The sequence below is a fragment of the Aulonocara sp. 'chitande type north' Nkhata Bay genome, linkage group LG20 (genome assembly GCF_057382095.1).
Source record: "Aulonocara sp. 'chitande type north' Nkhata Bay isolate Kocher_YH1m ecotype deep benthic linkage group LG20, A_spYH_male_GT1.1, whole genome shotgun sequence".
Taxonomy (NCBI): Eukaryota; Metazoa; Chordata; class Actinopteri; order Cichliformes; family Cichlidae; genus Aulonocara; species Aulonocara sp. 'chitande type north' Nkhata Bay.
This window is the reverse complement of record NC_141363.1, coordinates 17745316-17764892: the sequence shown is the minus strand read 5'-3', so window position 1 is coordinate 17764892 and position 19577 is coordinate 17745316. Positions and strand designations below refer to the sequence as shown.

Here is a 19577-nt window from a genome sequence, read left to right as displayed (position 1 = left end):
CAAGCGTGGTCTGGTGCACGCTTCGTGGTCCCATATATCCCACAATTCATAGCGCGGCGGTGGGTGTGGATAATTTTGCCGCAAAATGCGGCAGACGGGAGCGGCCGAAGAGGGTTTTTTTTTCTTCCAAACTTTATTGAACTTATAAAGCGAACAGTCAGTCATTCCAGTTCAGTTTGTACAGTAGACATACAAGGCAAATAAGAGTAACAATATATAGTACAATGAAAAAAGGATAAATAAAGGATAAAAAAAAAAAAAAAAAAAAAAAAAGGGGGGGGGGGGATGTGACAGACTTCATAACAACTTTGTACTTGAAAGTTGTGACAGCTCATTCGTTAAACATTTCTGAATGAATTTCAATCAATGATAAACCTTTTTTTTTTTAATTGGAAGTTAATTTAAGAGTTAAAGTAATATTCAATTTCAATCAAAAACAAATTAAATGATGGGGTTGAGTTTTGAAATTTACATTTATGTATATGGAATTTCCCTAATAAGATGGAGCGGCCGAAGAGTGAACTGTCAAAAGTACTGAATATGACGTCACTTATTTATGTGCGACTGTTTAATAATCTCTCTCACACACACACACACACACACGAAAGGAACTTACGCAAAGCAAGGGGGGGGGGGGGGGGGGGGAAGACTCCTACAAGAACATTTCAAATCATTAGCAAAGCACTTTTATTAAGTTAGTCATGAATCGATAAAAACAGCACATATCTGCCAAACATTTACAAGCAAGAGAATTTTTACTGCTAAACAAAGTTAAAAGAACATAACCATTCTGTAAACATGCACATTAAATATTGTGATGAGTAACCCTTTCAGTAGTAGGTCCTTGTGCAAATCAGTTTACTATTCCACTACAGGAATCCTAGGGGTCTCAAACAAGCATCATAACAATCAAATGTGTATCTTGTCCTATGAGGATGAGGCAAATAAAAACATTTTGCGGCTGCCTGCAATGAACTCTCATGGACCAACTGTGCAGATAATGCAGCTGGTGGAGAAAAAAGCTTGAGCTTTGGATGTTACCCACCTGAACACAAAAGAAATGTTTCAGTAAGAAGTTGAGCAAATAGATTGAGTGTTTACTGCTCAGACTTTATAGTAATGATGCTTCTTTTACAAATATCAGCAGTGGCTAAAGCATCATAAAATAATAAGGTAAGTCATATTAGGCACTACTTTTTACAACCCAACTGCCCAATCACTTATGTTGATTTCTAACAAGAATGTATCATTTTGTTAAAGAAGTGTAACCAAAATGGTTTGACTGACTGACATACATTTAAATTCATATTCATGAGATGTTTAGACATTCTGAAAAATAAAGTGCTGTCCATTTTTATATTTAGTTATTCATATAGTTTATGTCAACAGTATTTAGTTGATGTACCAACCTATTGGTTTTTGTGTGGTATTCTAGGACATTTGTGAGGCACTGTGCCCCTAGTCCCCTGCCTGCCAGCACAAAAATGACGTCACCGACAGGCACACATTTCACTGAGAGACTTCTCCATGGCATCCTTGAGGCAGCATGCCACTTGTTAGTGGTAATATCATAGTATTCTACTGAGTCAAGGCCACCTGGAAAACAGGGAATCCCCCCCCAAAAAAAAAACCAAAAAAAAAAAACCCACACACACAAACAAACCACCATGCATTATACAGACCTACTAGCTATGGCCATCGTGATAAACTACAGTAGTACTTTGATTCCTTAACACCATTTTCTTTACCAGTTGACCCTTCGCCTCCAACAGCATAGATCTTGTTGTCGATAACCACTAGCCCATGGTTCTTCCTGGCAACCCTCATTTCATGCAATTTTCTCCACCTGGAAGGTTGTAGCAGAAAATAAATATAGTGTAGAGGAGAAAAAAAAAATCTAATGCGTATTCTTGAGAGTTTTATGACCCTCTGAATAAGCTTTTAAGGGAATTTATTCAGCAAGATTTTCAAATGTTTGGTAATGACAACCTTGGTGCCGAAAACCGATGTCCAAAGCAAAGTGTCAAAAACCCTAAAGTTCCCGGAATTGTCATTGAAATCTGGTTCAAAATTAATCTCCAAATTCCATTGTTAAAATGTGCAGCTTCAAAGCAGAAATAGACTGGTTTACACCCACGTACAAAAACTATTCTATAATCAGTTTCTCTGCTTTGACATGAAGCCTTGAAAACCACCAATGGTTACTTATGCTATGCCCCAATTAAGGGGCTGCATGCTTCGGAGGCCGCATTTGAAGGCCGTTTATGTCACAGCCAGGCAATGAAGGCTGCTCCAAATGAGTCCTTCATTTCCCTGGACTTCGTGGCCCAACCTATCCCAGAATTCATAGCACCTCCCAGCCAATTCCAGTTTCCAATAATGGCGGAAGCTAACTAGTTGTAATATTACTCTTTTCAATACTTTATTATAAAAATATTATTAATAATATAAAAATACTTTTCAAACACTGCAATGGCGGAGGAGCCTGGCTAAAGAGTTTGAAATATTACAGTTCTCTTCCATAGTGTTGATTTTGTCGTTTCCCTTGCTCACCCCAAAAAGTCACAGCTGATAGCTGCCCCATCCTGAGCCTGGTTCAACCAGAGGGTTCTATCTGGTTAACAGGAGTTTTTCCCTTGCCACCAACACCAACTCTCTCCACTATGGTAGGATCTTTACTATATAAAGCACCTTGAAGTGACTGTTGTGATTTGGTGTTATATAAAATAAAACTTTAACTTGACAGAGTTTGTACCAACCAATCATCCTGCTCCTAGTATTTTATTAGCATTACTTAGGACTAATGAGAAGGTATTGGCCATGTAGCCATACAATCTATGGATGAGCTTATTAACAATCTTGATAATGTATCAATTATATAATTTTATTATATAAATAGAATTAAACTAAAAGTTCAGAAAACTTTACTTCTGACTTCGAATTTGGTCAAGATTTTTAGAAGATGCATTATGGTATTATTTTGAAATCCCATGTTTTCACAAGTTTTGGTGTCCTTGTTGACCACCTGCCGGGGTGGCTATAAGATCCACTGTGCACTGGGAGAAACCTGGAAACCATGTATTTTTACACTGGCGTCCACTGTGGCCAGTACAACAACAGTAACTTTTGTGCTTACTTATGCAAGATTAAAGCTACGTTCACACTGCAGGCGAAAGCTGGGAACTGTGTCATAACTTTCAAAGAGGTCCACAGCTGACCCACCTGCAAAAACAATACATAATATCAGACTAAAACTGCTGGGAAGACAACGTTGGAGAAACGTTAACATTTTATTTGTACTGTATAACCTGCAGATTCTGACAGAAATCTGCAACTATCCTTTGAAGCACCGCTCCTCTCTTAAACAGCAATAAGGATCATTATTAGGTTATTTACATTATTATGTAAATAACAAAATAACTTAAAGCAAAAATTGGGAAACATGAAGTCCGAAGTCTTTATATTAAGGGCCATCAGTCAAACAATATAGTTTGCTCTGGGTCTAAACAGAGTGCGTTGTGTGTGACGTCTTCTTTTGCGCATGCGGCCGCTTTGAGCGTTCACACTAGAGCGCGTTTGCTGTCGCATTTTATTTGTAGTGTGAACGAGCAGACAAAAAACAAAATAAACAAAAACGGATTTGATCAAAAAAAATTGGAATTGAGCATTAAGACCTGCAGTGTGAACGTAGCCTAATACTTCAGCTGCCACTTTTCTTTTATCTAATTCATCAAAATTCCAGCGTAATGCAGGAACACCATGCACAATCGCCAGTGACACTGGTCAGTCATGCAATAAAGTGGTATACATTTAGCTTTAACTTTGCTAGCCTCCTGATGCCCATTGATTCATACACCTCCTTTAAAGCACAAAGTCCCAAACATTGCAAACATACACAGACAAAAAAAAAAAAAAAAAAAAAAAAAAAAAAAAGCAGCATACAGAGCTGTAGTGACTCACTGTTGTGTGCTGGGGTCATAGACCTCACAGTTCCTGAGGACTCTACCAGAAACACTGTTGCCAGTCAGTCCTCCACAAACATAAATGAGCCCATTGGCCTCCACTGAGGCATGACTGCAGCGGGACACTAGCATGCTGGTGTTGACCTGCCATGACTCTGTCATTGTGTCATAACTTTCAAAGAGGTCCACAGCTGACCCACCTGCAAAAACAATACATAATATCAGAAACATATGCTTGCAGACATGGCTAGAAACTTTCCCCACTGATAACAAGTTATACTACATTCATAGCAAAACTATAGCAATTCACTGCCCACAGTCTCTTCAAGAGATACACATATCACCATGCATACCCGCTTCTGATCCTCCAGATGTGAAGATCTTGCCCTCAAAAACACAAGCAGACATGTTCTCACGAGGTGTTGGTGGCCCTGGCCTGGAGCATCTATTCCTCAGAATGTTGTAGAAGTCTGTGTGTTTGATGTGAAAGCTGTGTGAGCCACCTAAAATGGAGCCCACCCTATTCTGGCGTTTTGACAGTTTGCAGTTGATGCTCATCCAGCTGTAATCCTGAATGGAAAGCAATACCAACACTTGTGTAATGATTAGAACAGACCTGCTATTGTATGGAACTATTGAAAGAAAACAACAAAACAAACAAACACCGAAGATTAACCAAATCGTTATTCTACTAATGTGCACCACTATTTAGCCTCATTTACTGTTTGTTGCTTCGTGCTCATCTTCTCAATCTTATTTCCCCTTAACCTTCCACCAAAAATGGCTGGCCTGCCTTGAGCTGGAAGTCACTTTGAGAGTTTTTCCTCCTTATAGTAGGTTAAAGGTAGCTCATATGTAATCAGTGGGATTCCTCTACATTTACCTAAGGTGGCAATGTAAATAAGCATCAAGCAACTGCTAAAAAAGCACATACCCAAACGATATTACACAGTCTGAAGTGATGCCCCTGTGGCTAGAATTTGTAAATATTTGTTGTTACCTTGGGGTCAAAGTAGTAGCAGCGGTTACCATTAAACAGACCAATGCAGTTGTCGTACTTCTTGCGACGTGGTTGGCTGAGCTCTCCAAGGTCCCACATTGCACCTAAGGCAAAAAGCAATGAGGGTTTTTTTGTGAATGAATAGATCCATCTACACAGTGGAAAGCAATATCGCAACTATTTGAACTTTGCCTGTGTCACGTGACGAGCCAAATTACCAATACTGGCCATTTAGAGCAACAACATATACATACACACAAAACCCAGAAAATATTCCAGCAAAACCCTGGAATTCAATTAGCCACAATATTATGTTGAACATGTATAACAGGTTTTACTGAAATTCATCAGTTTAAACTTTTTGCTTCCATTGAATGATGCAGATCATTTCATTGGGAATGTTGGTTACGCCACTGTTCTTGCATGAATGTCTTAAACTTGAATTTGAGTGCAAGCTCTCCATTTTGCTACTCACGGGTGATCATCTGTAAACAGTGTGGGTTGTCCTGGAAGAGCGGCTCAGTCTTTACAGTTTCTGACAGGAAGGTTTTGGGGACCAGAGGTAGGCGAATGCACCTCAAAACATCCACAATATGCTGTTGTCTACTTGGGATGTTATACTTTAGCCAGCGCACTGCAGCATCATAAACCTGAATGGAGCAACATGTGGGAACAAAGGCTTTCTACAGTGTTTTTGTTTTTAAACTTGCTTTAGTTAAATTTCAGGTCTAGTTTGATTTCAGTTGGCTACATTTTTTTGTTTTAAATATAAAATTTTAGTCGACACTGTGGTACCTGTGTCTCACAGTAGACAGTGAGTTTGTCCTGGTGCAGTAGTTGCGCGAGCTGTGCAATGTCCAGATTTAGAAATTCATCCAGTCTGCAGACATCAGTAAAGTGGAGATAGGAAAACTCCTCTGCTGCTGCCTTCAGCTCTGGACAGTTCATGCGGTCTGAGAATACTGAAATGCCTGCAAAAGCACAGAACAGGAATCACTCAAAGAAATCCACAATGGCAGGTCTGTGTTTCTGTTGTTACCCAGGCAGTTTGTTGCATCAATCTGTCCAAAAATGAACTTCGCACACATCATCTTCACTGGTTCAATCTGGTACTGGTTGGCCACATTCAGCAATGACTCTGCATTAGTACTGTCCACTGTGATTCTGGGACACGGCAAAACACAAAGTATGAAAAAAGAAAACAATCTTTTATTGCCATATGATGAGTGTACTGCAAAGTAAGGTTAATGCACTAGTTATGTTAAGGCTTTCTGGTTTAAAAGTGAATAAAAATGCCATGTTCTCTCCTATTCTTTTATTTACGGCATGTGTTTAGAGCCAAGCATTTATAAAAAAATAAATAAATTTAAAAATTTAAAAAAAAAGGCTTGCTCTTAATCCAGTGCATTTGTCTGGCAGAAACCTTCCTTATGCCTTTATCTGCATGAACCTGTGTGTGCTGTGACTCAGCCACAGAAAAATGATCACACTTAAGTTCTTGTGAAATATCTAAGGTTTTCATTCCATGGCCAAGCATTGCACTATTTCACACTTTTCAGCAGAAGAGAGATCCTTTTTCTTTCCCATATAGCTTGAAAATGGTGGTCTGCTTAATAATGTGGAACATACTCTTTAGTAGTTTTTCCCCTCTAATTAGGCTCACCTGGTAAACTAATAGTCACAGGTGTCAGAGATTGATTTTAGTGATCCAAAGAGCACTGAGACACAGTGCCATCCATGCATTTAATTGAAAAACATCATATCTAATCTTTATGACACCAAATACAATTTTCATAATAATTTGGAACGCGGTGTAGGGATTATTCTGTGCAGAATAAGACTTGTGACACGTCAAAATCCCATTTTATGTGAGTGCACACAGAGTCTGAAGCAGAAAGCTGGCTTAAAAGAAAAAAACAAAACAAAACAAAAACTGCTAACCACTATTGTGATACCCATTACCACTGACTGTAGTTTTAAGCTTTGTCAAGCCAGTTAACACAAACAAAGCCTTATTGGGTTCAACTTGCTTCACAGTATAGCCCTGTTTTAAACACACTTACTGTGAGGTATAAATATATTCAAGCAACAGCTCAAGAATCTCAGGCTCAACACTCCTGAGCTCCACCTCAGGAGACACAGACTCCTTCATTCTGGCTGAAAGTGAAAAGAAAATCAAACAAACAAATAAAACAATTAACAACAATTAACAGAACTACATCAACAGCCATACGCGTTTCAGAAATTAGCCATCTTTGTTGAAATAAACCATTGAGCTTTTGTGTTTGAAGCCAAATGCAGTCCATTTTGTTAAATGAAATGTATATTGTGAATTAAAAGGAAGGCAAGCAAAACCAGAGTCGATTTACCATTATGTTTCAACTCACACAGTTACTTAATTTTAGTCTTTACAAGATATTTACATTTTGGCTCACATGGTTCTTTTTCTATTTTACTCAACCTGAGGGATGCTCCTCTGATGTTTCTCTGGAGACAGTTTTGTAGTAAGGCCTCAAGGCAGAGTATTAATGTGTGTTCTTTTGTGTAGTTTTGTGTTATCCTTACTGGTGAACATAAGTCTGAAGACATGGCTGGCTGCAGCTAGCACTGCTCTGTGTGCTGCAAGGCGTTTTCCCTGAACCACAAGGGTCACATCACAGAGGCTGCCCTGGAGAAAATCAGTCATCAAAAAGGTGTACTAGATAGCAAGTTCAACTTTGTCAAACTTTCCTTGTGTTTGACCTAAAGCCCCAGTCAGAGATTACCAATGTAGCGACGCCAATTATTTAGTCGGGTAAATCAGAGTTTCCTGTGTTACTTTTGTGACACAGGAAATTCATCAGTAAAATAACATCAGTATGCGTCGCTAACCCGTCAACCTTGCTTTGTACTACAAAGCACAAGAACCAAGACGGGAACAACCACAGTCGTGCCTTTTGGCAGCATTAGTCTACAGGCTTTTGTATTCTTAAACACCCACCTGTTTTCTCACGTGGTTAAGGAATCCCATGTAGTTGGTCAGACATGTGCGCTCTCTGATGGCACTTTTTCTGTTATTTTTCTTGGCACATGATGAGGAGGCCATCATCCCATTTATGTCGGCGCTACTGTCAGAAGATATGTTTCAGTAAACAGTTTCTCTCAAACTCCTTCCCTTCTGCTGCTCTTGAACCAGGTGAGCAACACTCAAATTTCCTCAGACATGCAATATCAAAGATGTCGATATCAAAACACAAACTTGCTTTCACAGCACTACTGGGCCACTTGTTACTTCCATGTCTGTTTTATGGATGCAGGAGCTTGACAGGTTACAGAGAAGGAGATGCCCCAACAACTTGAAAAGTGAGACGTTCTGGAGAGCACTTTCCAATAGCTTTGTTTCTTGTTCTAGCTTCTTTTATCCCCCTCCCTTCAGTTCAAACACACATAGTTCAGGAGAAGACTAGCTCTTAACTGCCTCCAGTACCAGTACAAATGACGTTGGCCCCCAACAAACAATGTAGAAAACAATAGTTGGGTTGCGGTCACGTGGTTCTGATGACGTGCGGAGGCAGCGCGATTTTTGAGTGGAGGGCGGAAGTAAACATGGAGGACACTGTGGAGAGTCAGGAGAGCAGCTATTGTGCAACTTTAGACCCCGTTTCTCGGGAGAGATATAAACAGATAGTTAAAAAATATATCGGACGTGATCCGTATTCTTTGAAAATGTCCGAATACACCACAGAAGTAAAGGATTTGCCTACTATCGAGGCTGTGGATATCACCAACTACTTGGTCCTCCAGACTTCTTACTACACTAGGCAGCAAATGAAAGCTTTCAAGAGTCTGGAGGCGTACAATTTTTTTGTCAGCGGGTGGGTCCACAACCTTGGAACAAAACGTCTCCGTGATGGATACAGTTTGGTGTTTGCAAGGGTGAGTGTTTGTTCTTATATTGCTTTATCTTAAACACGCTAACAGTTAGCGGTAGCGGCTTTAACGTCAACAAACATGCCACATCCTTAGGACTTCGTTAGAGTGACAGTTGTTTGTTTCAAGGTAAACCATTCTCAGCGGTCTAACGAGACACCTCTGAAGACTTGGGTAATTACAAAGGAGGATGGAGAAGTGATTGCAGCTCATTGCAATTGTATGGCAGGGTTAGTAGCCTGTTCTCCACTGTCACTAGGCTCAAATCCGGGCTCTCAGCAGTCTGTTGCATATCCAAAATCGCCTCTGCACATCGATGCTGTTCTGCCTTAAGCTTCATTCTTTTCTCTCGTTTGAGAACTGATTCCGATCTGGGTTTTCGTTCGTAGCCGAGATTGACCGTCGGAGCCCAGTCCTCCGACTCTTCGTCATCCAAAGCACTTGGGCAGCCTATAGTCCCAATCAAGTCAATATTAGACTACTAACTTAAAAGCACTAAGTAAACGAGAATTTAACGACTACCTAATGCTAATAAGTTCGTTTGCAAACATAACATTACCTCTGACGAAGTGGTCGCTGCAGACACGGGCATTGGCAGACTGCTCCTCCCGACTGTAAACGTAAATTTAAAATCCATTTTTTCCTACGTTTTTCGGTTAGAATTTTCCATTTTTCTCCTCTTCGTTGGGCTATTTTTGGTACCCTAAAATACCGTTTATCAGTTTCTCTGGTCGACCTACTGGAGCATCCGTAAACACAACAGGACATAGGCATTTTGCGTACTGTCTGTCTGTGATTTTGCGCTTATCTTTTTCACTTCCGACCGCCAGTCAAATTTCGCGCTTTACGTCGACGTCACGTCTACGTCAAATGAAACCTAGCTATTAACTAATTTTTGGGAGAAGTCAGCTGGAAGGTAGTGCCAAATCCTAATTACATAAAGAGCAATGAAATAGCCAGACATCACCTAGCAAAATACTTCTATTGTTTTGCTATGTTTGATTGGGTAGGACCTTCAAAGAAAAAAACAGTCTACACAAACACTTGAATATTAGCTGGCATGCTATCCATTGCTAGCATGCCAGCTAACTCTAACTGGCAGACAAGAAGAAACGAGGGAGGAATACAGGGCACGCGCACCACAAAATGGCGAATTTAATGGTGGCTTTAAAAAAGCAAATCAGTTACCTACCTGCACCCGATCTCTCAGATCAAGTGCAAGAAAGCAAAGCTCACTTTTATACTACAGGAAGTCCCGCTTTGTAAGGGTCAAGGCCGTGACCTTGTTTACATCCGTGCCATACTTGCCACTTTTAACTCAAGAACACTCAAACTGAGCACGAGGCCCGGGGGCGGAGTCCAAGTGTTGGCGTTACTGCATGGAACGTGAACGTTGTAATGTATGCACGAGACACTTTAATAACATTCCACTGGCACAATGTACATTTTCAGACTTTAAATGTAAAATTTCCAGATTGTTTTATTTAATATACTTAATGTTTATAATTAACTATTTACTGTATATAATATCCTGTTTATGCACAGTAGTAGAGGACCGTTTCAGTGCACGTCGTACTCTAAAGTCTAGTAAACTCTAGTAAAACTATGCATGTGACAAATAAAGAATCTTGAATGAACTTGTGGCACAAATGGAGCAGCCTTTCCGAGTGCTCTTCTTGGAAACTGCGGGAAAAAAACAAAAGAACTAAAAAAAAAAAGCCAAACTGAAAGAAACTAGATTTAAGAAGAGATTTGAGTTCAGATTTGTGCAAAAACTGTTCATTTTCAAGAAAAGGTTATGCTGTTTTAGCTTAACATATTCACTTCATTCACCCTCTCTGTTTATATGCCACTATTAGAGTAGAATAAAACAGTGTTTATTTCTAATATGTAAATATAGCTAAAATAACAAGAAAAAGAAAAACTTTGCAAACACACAAAGACGTGAAGTTATCATGAATATCTCTACATCCATACGTCTATACTCAAAGGAGTAGAATGAAGTTTACACTTACTTATTCCTACCTCTTTACTAAAAATTCCATAATTTGCAAATCAGTGTTCAGAGTTTGACATATTATCCATTTAACTAATAGTAATCATTAAACTCTGTCTATCCCATAGTGTGCCATTTCTCCCCCAGTGTCTCTCTGCTCTCCTCTCTGTCACCAGCCAATTGTGGTAGATTTCCTCTCTGAGCCTGGTTCTGCTTGAATTTCCTTCCTGTTAAAATTGAGTTTTTCCTTCCTACTGTCACCAAGTGCTTGTATATTGGGCATCTTCTGATTATTGAGGATTCTTCTTAATACTATTGTTACCCTAAAACACCACAATGTGACTTTTTGTGAATTGGTGCAATATAATTAAAACTGAACTTAATGGTGCAAGTAGGATATAGTTAAGATATATTTTGTAATTATGTGAAAGCATAGTATATTACACTGAAGAATACACAAAATGTACAACTTAAAAGTAACTTTATTCAGCTGTGAATAAAAAAATATCCAAGCTCACATTATGAAAAATACTTATAAAGGCCCCACATGCTTAGCCTGTTCACTGATTTGACAAACTGATTCAAAGCTAAGCTTCCAGAGGGAAGTAAACAGGCTGCTGGTCCTTCAGAAAAAAAGTGTGCATGACTTTATTGATTAAAAAAAAGACATGAAAAACATTTGACTTCAAAATCATTGCGTTTACCAGCTTAACATACATCGTCACATGTATGCACATCTAAATTCCCTTAAACATCAACAAAATTACAACTTTCAGTGCAGGTGTTCACATATGGATTTTGGTCCTGAGACCTTTAAACTGAGAGGTAATGTCTCCTCTTCCCCTCTCTCGAACTGGTATATACAGCAGGCTCAGTTACTGTGATCTCCATGTTATGGAAGTTATAGAGGAAGGAAAGGAAAGAGCAGCAGAGCGTCACTGCTGAGTGTGCATTCACTCTTTTACAGTTTGTTGAAGGCAGTACCTAAAGGAAATGTTAGGGAAGTGGCGTGTTTTCCTCAGGAAAGGAAAACTGGCTTCAGTATGGGGAACCAAAAAAGGTTGATGCACAAACATGAAAGGGAACAAAGACATTAGATCACTTGATGCTTGCTGTCTAATAACTTTTTTTCTGACTAAATGTAAAAATGGGGAGGGGGTTCTGCTTATACTTTTAAGCCATGTTCAGCTGCCAACCCCTGTTGGTTGAAACCCTGAACATTCTGTTGATTATCCCATAGATGCAGAGCCTAAAAACTGGTATTTCAGACAGTCCTTACAGTATACATTTATGCCTCCTCATTGCAGTATAGGTTCCACTTGTGTACCACAAACAGCTCAGAGTGAATGTGTGGCTGACTGATGAACACTGTTAAAACATCTGCTAATTTAACAGTTTTTTACTCCCTAAAAAACTGTATTTGCATTATAATAGCGTTTATTTAAATAGTGTTTCCTGATAGCAGCACTCTCCATGTTTTAACACACATAACCCATTCTGAAAGTAGACATGCGTGTAGCCTTAATTTATAATCTTACTGGACACATTGTGAACCATTGTGTGAGATTTGAACACTCTCTCGCCTCCTCATGACATGTAATTAGAATCAGTGTTCAGAGGACGAACGCCTGACAATCAGAGCTCTTCTTTGGCATTTGATTTCCCCGGCTTGTCCATACCGAAGAAGGAGGAGGGAAGGCTGCGGACGTCCCGCTCTCTCTTCACAAAGGCAGAGAAGGAGGAAACGCAGTTGCCAATGAAGTGGTCAGACTGGCCTAAGATGTACAAGTCCATCTGGGCAAAGTCTGGCTGAAGACTCACCACTTTCACCTGCAGAGGTCACAGTGGAAACCACAAATTAGACGGGCTTTCCTTCAGGTCTCGCTCCAGATCTTCGGGTCTTAAAGCAGGGAATTCCTCCTCTTAGAGGTACAAAAATTGTAGCTTTTATGTATCACTTTATGGTGGAAATGTCTTTACTACAAAAAAGAAAAATACAAAATTGAAGTATAATGGAGTAAGGTCACATGCAGCTTTCAAATATTTTATCGTCCTATAGATTACATATGTAAAAAAATGAGTAGCTTTATGATGCGTTCCATTTGAAGTCAGAATATCCAGTCCCCAGTCTGAATTAACAACTGGAACACCACCTCAGCAGCCACACCAACCCCGACTTCACAATTCAAGATGGTGGCATGAACGTAATCAGCTGTGAGATACTGAAGCTGGGATCTGACTATCTGACTTCTAAGGTAAATGGAGTATGAAATTAGCTCCTCCCTTTAAACCAGCATTTTCTAACTGGCTGCCCCTCATAAACGGCATGTGGGTGAAGCTTCTGGGCTCACAGCCAGCCAGATTATTTTTAGTGACTCTGTAAAGAGTTTGAAAGGTTCTTAAGTTCTCACAAACCTCCCAGCCCCTCAAGTTAGCATTAAGGACAAAGATGCCAAAACAAGCTTATGACAGACTTATGAATTCTCCACACAAGAACCCACCTTGCCTTTGAAGAGCTTTTCAATGTCCTGACTGTGCGATTCAGAGTCTGTGGCGATGTAGACAGAACGGGCGTTGGTCTTCTTTACCCACAGCTTGACAGCCCCACGAATCTCAGTTAGGTCAGGGAGACACATGGCCATAGTGAGGGGCAGGGCTTTTTGACGGTTATACCCGACGCACTGAGGGGAGGCCATGAAATGAGGTCCTGCATCGCCATTCTTCAGCAGTTTGCAGGCATTTTGCTAGAAAAGGAGACAAAGATTAAAAAGTTAGAATATAAACTGTACAGACTATAAGGTTTGACTGTTCCCTCACAATATATGGATACAATGAGCCAAAGGGGAAAAAAATGAATACAAATATTTCATTTATCGACCTCATTTGTGTCCTTGTTTCATTTCCGCATAGTTTCTTTTATGGGCTTGCTCCTCCTCTGTTGTCAGCAATGTTCCCTATAATTTTTGATGTGTCTGAGCGAACACACAAACTCCCTGAGACCCCGTTGGACCACTGTGACCAACAGCAGACGTGTGCACTGTTTTCACGCCAGTATCGAATCCATCCAAGTTACATGGTTTATTAAAATAATCAAATTACAGCATTTACATTTATGTTATACTACTTTTAATTAACTGCTTTAGCCCACTTACAATGAAAATTAAAAAAAATCTTGTTCGTGACCTGTGTAGTATGTTAAGTAAAAATAACTTGAACTCCAATTTGGAAAACAACACACTTTCTTTCTTTTTTTCTTTTCTTTTTTTTATAAAGCTCTGACTTGTATTATGAGTATGAGTCTGGGAGACTGGGCATCTGGGACAGAGTCCTGTAACTCTCTGTCTGCAAAATACAGTATATAATGACCAATGTTGGGCAATTAATTATATAGTTACTTCTTCAAAAAAGTAACTGAGTTATGCAAACAAAGGTTTTTGCAGCTGTTTACCTAAAAATGCAGCCAAGGCATTTTTTAAAATAAACATTTCAAACTATTTACAGAACAATCAGCTGTTCTGCATCAAATTTGATGCCACACAAATTATTTGTGCCATTCCAAAAAATAATTTCTGTCCACTATGAGATAAAGGAGAACAACAGCCTGATACCTGCAGGCCTGACAACAGGAGATGTATCACTCCTGTAACACCTCATTGTTCTGACACACACAACAAAACTATTGACTACATTACACACTAACTACACAAGATTTGCGCTAAACATCTCAAATCTCTCACATCTCAAAACGCCGCCGTCACTCCTAAAACTTCCCCCCCTTCCTAAACAACTAGAGGGAACATTGGTTGTCAGTAGATTTTAGTCAGTCATCACTGAGCCTTGCCTTCCTTCTCTCACCCTGGTTGGGGTGAGAGAAGATGGCCCCGCCCCTCCCTGAGCCGGGTTCTGCCGGAGGTTTCTTCCTGTTAAAAGGGAGTTTTTCCTTCCCACTCATAGGAAGACCTTGCTCATAGGGGTCATGTGACTGTTGGGTTTTTCTCTGTATCTATTATTGTAGAATCTACTGTACAATATAAAGTGCCTTGAGGCGACTGTTGTTGTGATTTGGTGCTATATAAATAAAATTGAATTGAGCCTCAATGATGCACTGAATGAATATTCATTTACTGCTATGAACAAACCCAGCTTGGGACTGAAACGGATAACCATTCACACTGACATTCATACCTATGGCCAATTTAGCTCTCTCATGAAAAACAGACTGTGCAGAGACACTTGGACCATCACAGGTATGTCTGTGATGCAGCACATGAATTCACCCAGAAGCCCACCCAACCTTCTGTTTGCAAGTGCTAGCCAATTAAGAGATCTGTGGCTCTGAAGGAAAAGGAGCTAAAACAACTCACTTTTTCAGACTGAGGGGCTGCACATAAGAGAGCATGTGAATAAAACCCTCTGTGTCCAGGCTTGTCAAGCTTATCTCACCCAGTCTATGCCAATCCTCAGATGGATGCCAACATATGGCCTGGTCAGCAAGGTGGCAATGTGCTCTTCTCCCTCCTTCACCATCTTGTCTGACCAAACTATATAGCGCTGCAGGCCCACATGCTCTTCTATCACTGGAAACTGAGCTGGAGCCCCAGGCATGGCCAGGACAGGGTGCTCAAAGGGAGGAAACCTAACCCAAGAGCATGAAACAGTGGAATAGTGAATGAGGTAGGTTTTTTTAATGTTTTATGTCACCTTTAATAATTCTGTGTATACCTGCACTGACATGTACTCACTTCTTCATCCACTGAGGTTGGTGATAGGCACTGAAGGAAATCCCACCAAATAAGACAGACTTGTCAAAGTCCACACCGGCATAGTCCCAGAATGGCCCAAATGGGTTCCCATCCTGAAAAAATAAATCGGGATAATCTGGCCATATTAGAATGTTCAAACAGGAGCTTCTGATCAATATACAATATATAATCTGTGGACTGTCCGTGGACCGCCAGAGGGCAGCATTTCACCTGTGGCTAATCACATTAAGCCAGATAAGGTTTCTTTTAGATTCTAATTCACCTTCATTGGGCAGGACTTCTTGTCCTTACTCCGATGGGCCGCCGTCTCAAAGCAGTAGGCATTCCTCTGTCCTGAAGGCCAGTATTTGGGGGCTAGCTTCTCCATGAAGTCCTCCAAGCTGATCACACGGTGGTAGGCAGACAAAGCCTCCAGCACGAAGAACTCGCTGTAGGGAACATGGACCTGAACAGAATACATAAGAGTGGAATAAAACAACACAGCCACCTTAAGACTTGGTGTGTAATAGCTTTAACAAAATCACATTTGTGTTAGACAGATATGCTCTAGCTATTTATGTATATTTTTGACAAGTACCTGCTACTAAAGCTTAGGGCTGCAGTGCATGTGTGAAAAATAGCTTTATGTCATTTGTTCTGATATACAGCGTGTGACCAGTACCTCTGATACTTCCCAAAGGGATACTAAAAGTACACCACACAGTACACTTAACAACAGCTTTGCTCTCACCTTGCTGCCTGGACTTACATTGGTGTAGGGGTGTGTGTGATGGCGGTACACTATCCAGGGAGGGACTGCCAGGGTTCGGTTCAACATCTTTGCAAAGGCCAGAGATCCTAGGAAGTGGTCAGCCTGGTTTCCAAAGCGACCTGAATAACATGCATAATGTGCATAAAGTTGCACTTATCTATCAGTGTAAACTTTGTGCTCCTTCACATGGCATGTGTGACATACATTTACTACAAGGAAGTTCGTTGTTTAAACAAGTTAACGAGGCATGAAAACATAACTACATTATAGTCATTTCATTGCAATGGATGGCCAAAAGCTAGGAAAACTACGAAAATGTCTGTAAGCCGCTGTTATGAGTATATATACATACACACACTTTTACATTCTTAATATCTGTTCTAAATTTACTAAATCTTATTGTTGGTAAGCAACAGCAGGTCACGGCATCGCTGTCTCGTAAGTGCATTAATGGAAGGGAAGCGTGTAGTAGAAAACTAATTTTAGAACAGATCGTGCTTAATCAGCTGACAAATTTTACGGAGATGCCAACTTGTGTTTTTGCGTACAGCTCTTCTGTTAATTTTTGCAATGTCCTTGATTTAAGTAAGTTTCTTACTTCATTAGTAGTAGGAATGATTAGTATTTCTTATTTCATTCGCTCTAAGGGCTGAAAGCGCCCCTCCTGTCTGAGCATACAAAGACATATATTTTAGCTGCTCAAATGTTCTCCAAGTTCAGCGTTTATTTTTATAAGGTCCTCTCTACTCAGCTTCACTGTAAAAACACTACCTCCGAAATAACAAGCACCCCCTGGGACAGCTCCTGGCTCTGTGAACTCATACATGGGCATGAAAAACTTTTGAACTCGCTAACTGTGTTACTCCGGCAGAATGAGCGCATGTAGCTACAAAGAATGATTTACCCATGCACGGGCAGTACAAAACGTAGCCATTCGCATCCCACTGCAGCTCTTCGGCAAAGGTTCGACAAGTTTGGAGTAGAAGTGATAAGAATAAACATTTTAGTGAAAGACCGTCAATGTTCTGTTGTTTAACCGCCATTGTGCTTCATGTCACATCCCACAATTCCTTGGGTTTCTTTCAATAGTTCAACTCAAACTTTGCTGCCACCTACTGCACTGGTGCTAAAGTGCACTCCTGGTAAAATCTTTGGTCTTTATCGAACAAAATGGGTGTATATCCAAGTAGAAAAGAAATACGAAGATCATAAAATATCAGGTAGCTATTCCTCGCAGTTTGACATTTTAGGGATTTGAAACAGTGAAACTTTTTGTCAGATTAAAGATGTTTAACTACATATTTAACCCCATTTAGTATAAGGAAAGGGATTTCAACAATACATCTCAGTTTTCCTGTATGATGCAGAAATGCTGCTGTAGAAATGCCCAGATGTAATTCACAATAATTAACAGAAAATGTATTTTTTTCATTGTAAAAAATAAAAATTTCTGTGAAAAAACAGGAACTTACCTGTGTTTTAATTATTATTGTTTATCTATTACTTAATTACTTTGGAAAGGGAGGGGGGGGGGGGGATTTCTTTGGAAATGGGGGCCAGAATCAGCTTGGCCTTATGTTTGGCGCCCAGGTTCTAAAGAATTAACTCTTACTTACTAAATAAGCAACAGTAGAACCGATTTAAACATAAGCAATAGAGCCAATTTTGTACATTATTGCATCTAACTATTATTTTCTTTATGAATGACATTGGTGATTGTCTTCACATTCAGTTTTTAAAGATCAAAAAACCTGCTCTAAAACCTGAGCTACAGCCACCCACAGCCACCCACTGTAGCTCAGGTGGTAGAGCAGGTCATCCACTGATTGGAAGGTTGGTGGTTCGATTCCTGGCTTCCCCTAGTTTACTTGGGCAAGATACTAATTACTCTCCGATGCAGCCATGTGAATGTTAGCTATGAAGCACTTAGAAAGATGTGCTTGTGCGAATGGGTGAATGCACAAGTTTCGTAAAGCGCTTTGAATGCTCAGATGAGTAGAAAAGCGCTGTATAAGCCCCAGTCCATTTACCATCAACTGAACTGAAGCAGCACCTTCACAAAACAGTCCAAACTTCAAAATGATTAAAAAAAGTAAAATGACTCAAATCTGAACCAAATAGAAGATCCTTTCAGTTGCACAAGGGTTTGCCACAGCAGTTAGCTCTGCACATTTGATTTGATAGTTTTGTGATTTATTCAACTGTTTTATCTAAAATTTGGAATAACTAAGATGTTGCAGTGAATATGAACAAAATGTTTGTCGTGTTTGAAAAGGATGAAGACAAAACTGTTTAGTTGGCATACTTGTTGGTCTGCTGGGATTTTTACAACAATCACCTCAGAGAATGGTGTGGAAAAACAGAAAATATCAAGTGGGTGGCAGTTTTCTGGGTTAAAAATGCCTTCTACTCTGACCCATAATGGCCAGAGTGCCTTGAGCTGGTAGGAAGGCAGCAGTAGCTGAAATAACCATTTGCTTCAATCAAGGTATGCAGAAGATTATCTCTGAACACACCTTGAAGCAGATGGGCTACAGTGGCAAAAGATCACACCTGGTGCCACTCCTATCAGCTAAGAAGAGGAAACTGAAGATTCAAAACTTAAAAAATCCAACTGTGTTCATACAGGACTCTTTTGCTTAAAGCTAGCAGCTAACTGAGATTTTGAGGGAATACAGGAAATAACATTGCAGTTACATTCTAAACCATCTTATATGCAGAAAATGCAAATACAAAATGATGCTTGAATAATGAATGATTTATTTTCATCAGGGTGAAGTGTAGCCCATTTCTATCTAAACTGAGACATCAGCCATATTCCCAAAATGAATATCTGAGAAGTCGTATCACTTTTTAACCATGTGTTAAACAAAAAGTGTTAATTTACATTTTGCAATTGTCCATGAGAAAAACAGTACCTCTAGCTCCTAGCCTGCTGTTAACCACAGCTGATGCACCTGAAAGCATTTATTTACACAACTGTAAATTGCTCTGCTCCAAATCATTGTTGCGGTAGAGGGTTTCATAAATATTGCCTTATTCTCCACAGGTTTGTTCTCCACAGGTTTGTTCTCCAAAGGGGGTTCTCCAAAATCCTTTTTTTTTGGCATCAACTTGACCTGATGTGTTTGAAGAAAAGAAATGCCAAATCCCAAAGAATATCATACTCTCGAGCATGGAGGTGGAAACATTATGC

General features: G+C 39.9%; 2 protein-coding genes across 7 annotated transcripts; both read right to left on the bottom strand.

Annotated features, from left to right (window-relative positions):
- Positions 1-617: 617 nt before the first annotated feature.
- LOC147305398 (kelch-like protein 7) lies at positions 618-10226 on the bottom strand. Of its 5 annotated transcripts, none has more exons than XM_086277845.1 (13): positions 10108-10226; positions 7943-8066; positions 7528-7630; positions 7026-7119; positions 6002-6126; positions 5758-5933; positions 5438-5612; positions 4963-5066; positions 4316-4532; positions 3961-4162; positions 1749-1846; positions 1410-1596; positions 618-1045 (listed from the first exon to the last, which is right to left on the bottom strand). In XM_086277845.1, exons 2-13 carry the CDS (start codon positions 8048-8050, stop codon positions 979-981), a joined length of 1656 nt encoding a protein of 551 aa, XP_086133971.1. In that variant the 5' UTR covers positions 8051-8066; positions 10108-10226; the 3' UTR covers positions 618-978. The 5 variants fall into 5 exon arrangements, with proteins under 5 accessions (XP_086133971.1, XP_086133969.1, XP_086133968.1 ...); XM_086277843.1 differs by having other exon boundaries at positions 7943-8069; positions 10108-10225; XM_086277842.1 differs by having other exon boundaries at positions 7943-8069; positions 10064-10222.
- Positions 10227-11331: 1105 nt separating this feature from the next.
- On the bottom strand, positions 11332-17438 carry pofut1 (protein O-fucosyltransferase 1). Of its 2 annotated transcripts, none has more exons than XM_086278330.1 (7): positions 17286-17438; positions 16361-16500; positions 15893-16075; positions 15610-15722; positions 15311-15503; positions 13369-13611; positions 11332-12697 (listed from the first exon to the last, which is right to left on the bottom strand). In XM_086278330.1, the coding sequence occupies exons 1-7, from the start codon at positions 17422-17424 to the stop codon at positions 12503-12505; spliced, it is 1206 nt and encodes a 401-aa protein (XP_086134456.1). In that variant the 5' UTR covers positions 17425-17438; the 3' UTR covers positions 11332-12502. The 2 variants fall into 2 exon arrangements, with proteins under 2 accessions (XP_086134456.1, XP_086134457.1); XM_086278331.1 differs by having other exon boundaries at positions 16379-16500.
- Between the last annotated feature and the right edge of the window lie 2139 nt (positions 17439-19577).

Bases quoted from the DNA above. Each gene is read 5' to 3' on its own strand.
- LOC147305398 (XM_086277840.1), bottom strand. From the start codon at position 9,645: ATGCCTATGTCCTGTTGTGTTTACGGATGCTCCAGTAGGTCGACCAGA. The intron at 7,631-7,942 runs GTGGGTGTTTAA...GATTTTCTCCAG, and splicing joins TTAACCACGTGAGAAAACAG to GGCAGCCTCTGTGATGTGAC. The intron at 6,127-7,025 runs GTAAGTGTGTTT...GCCGTGTCCCAG, and splicing joins GAATATATTTATACCTCACA to AATCACAGTGGACAGTACTA.
- pofut1 (XM_086278330.1), bottom strand. From the start codon at position 17,424: ATGGCGGTTAAACAACAGAACATTGACGGTCTTTCACTAAAATGTTTA. The intron at 16,076-16,360 runs GTGAGAGCAAAG...TATTCTGTTCAG, and splicing joins ATGTAAGTCCAGGCAGCAAG to GTCCATGTTCCCTACAGCGA. The intron at 15,723-15,892 runs GTGAATTAGAAT...TTATTTTTTCAG, and splicing joins AGAAGTCCTGCCCAATGAAG to GATGGGAACCCATTTGGGCC.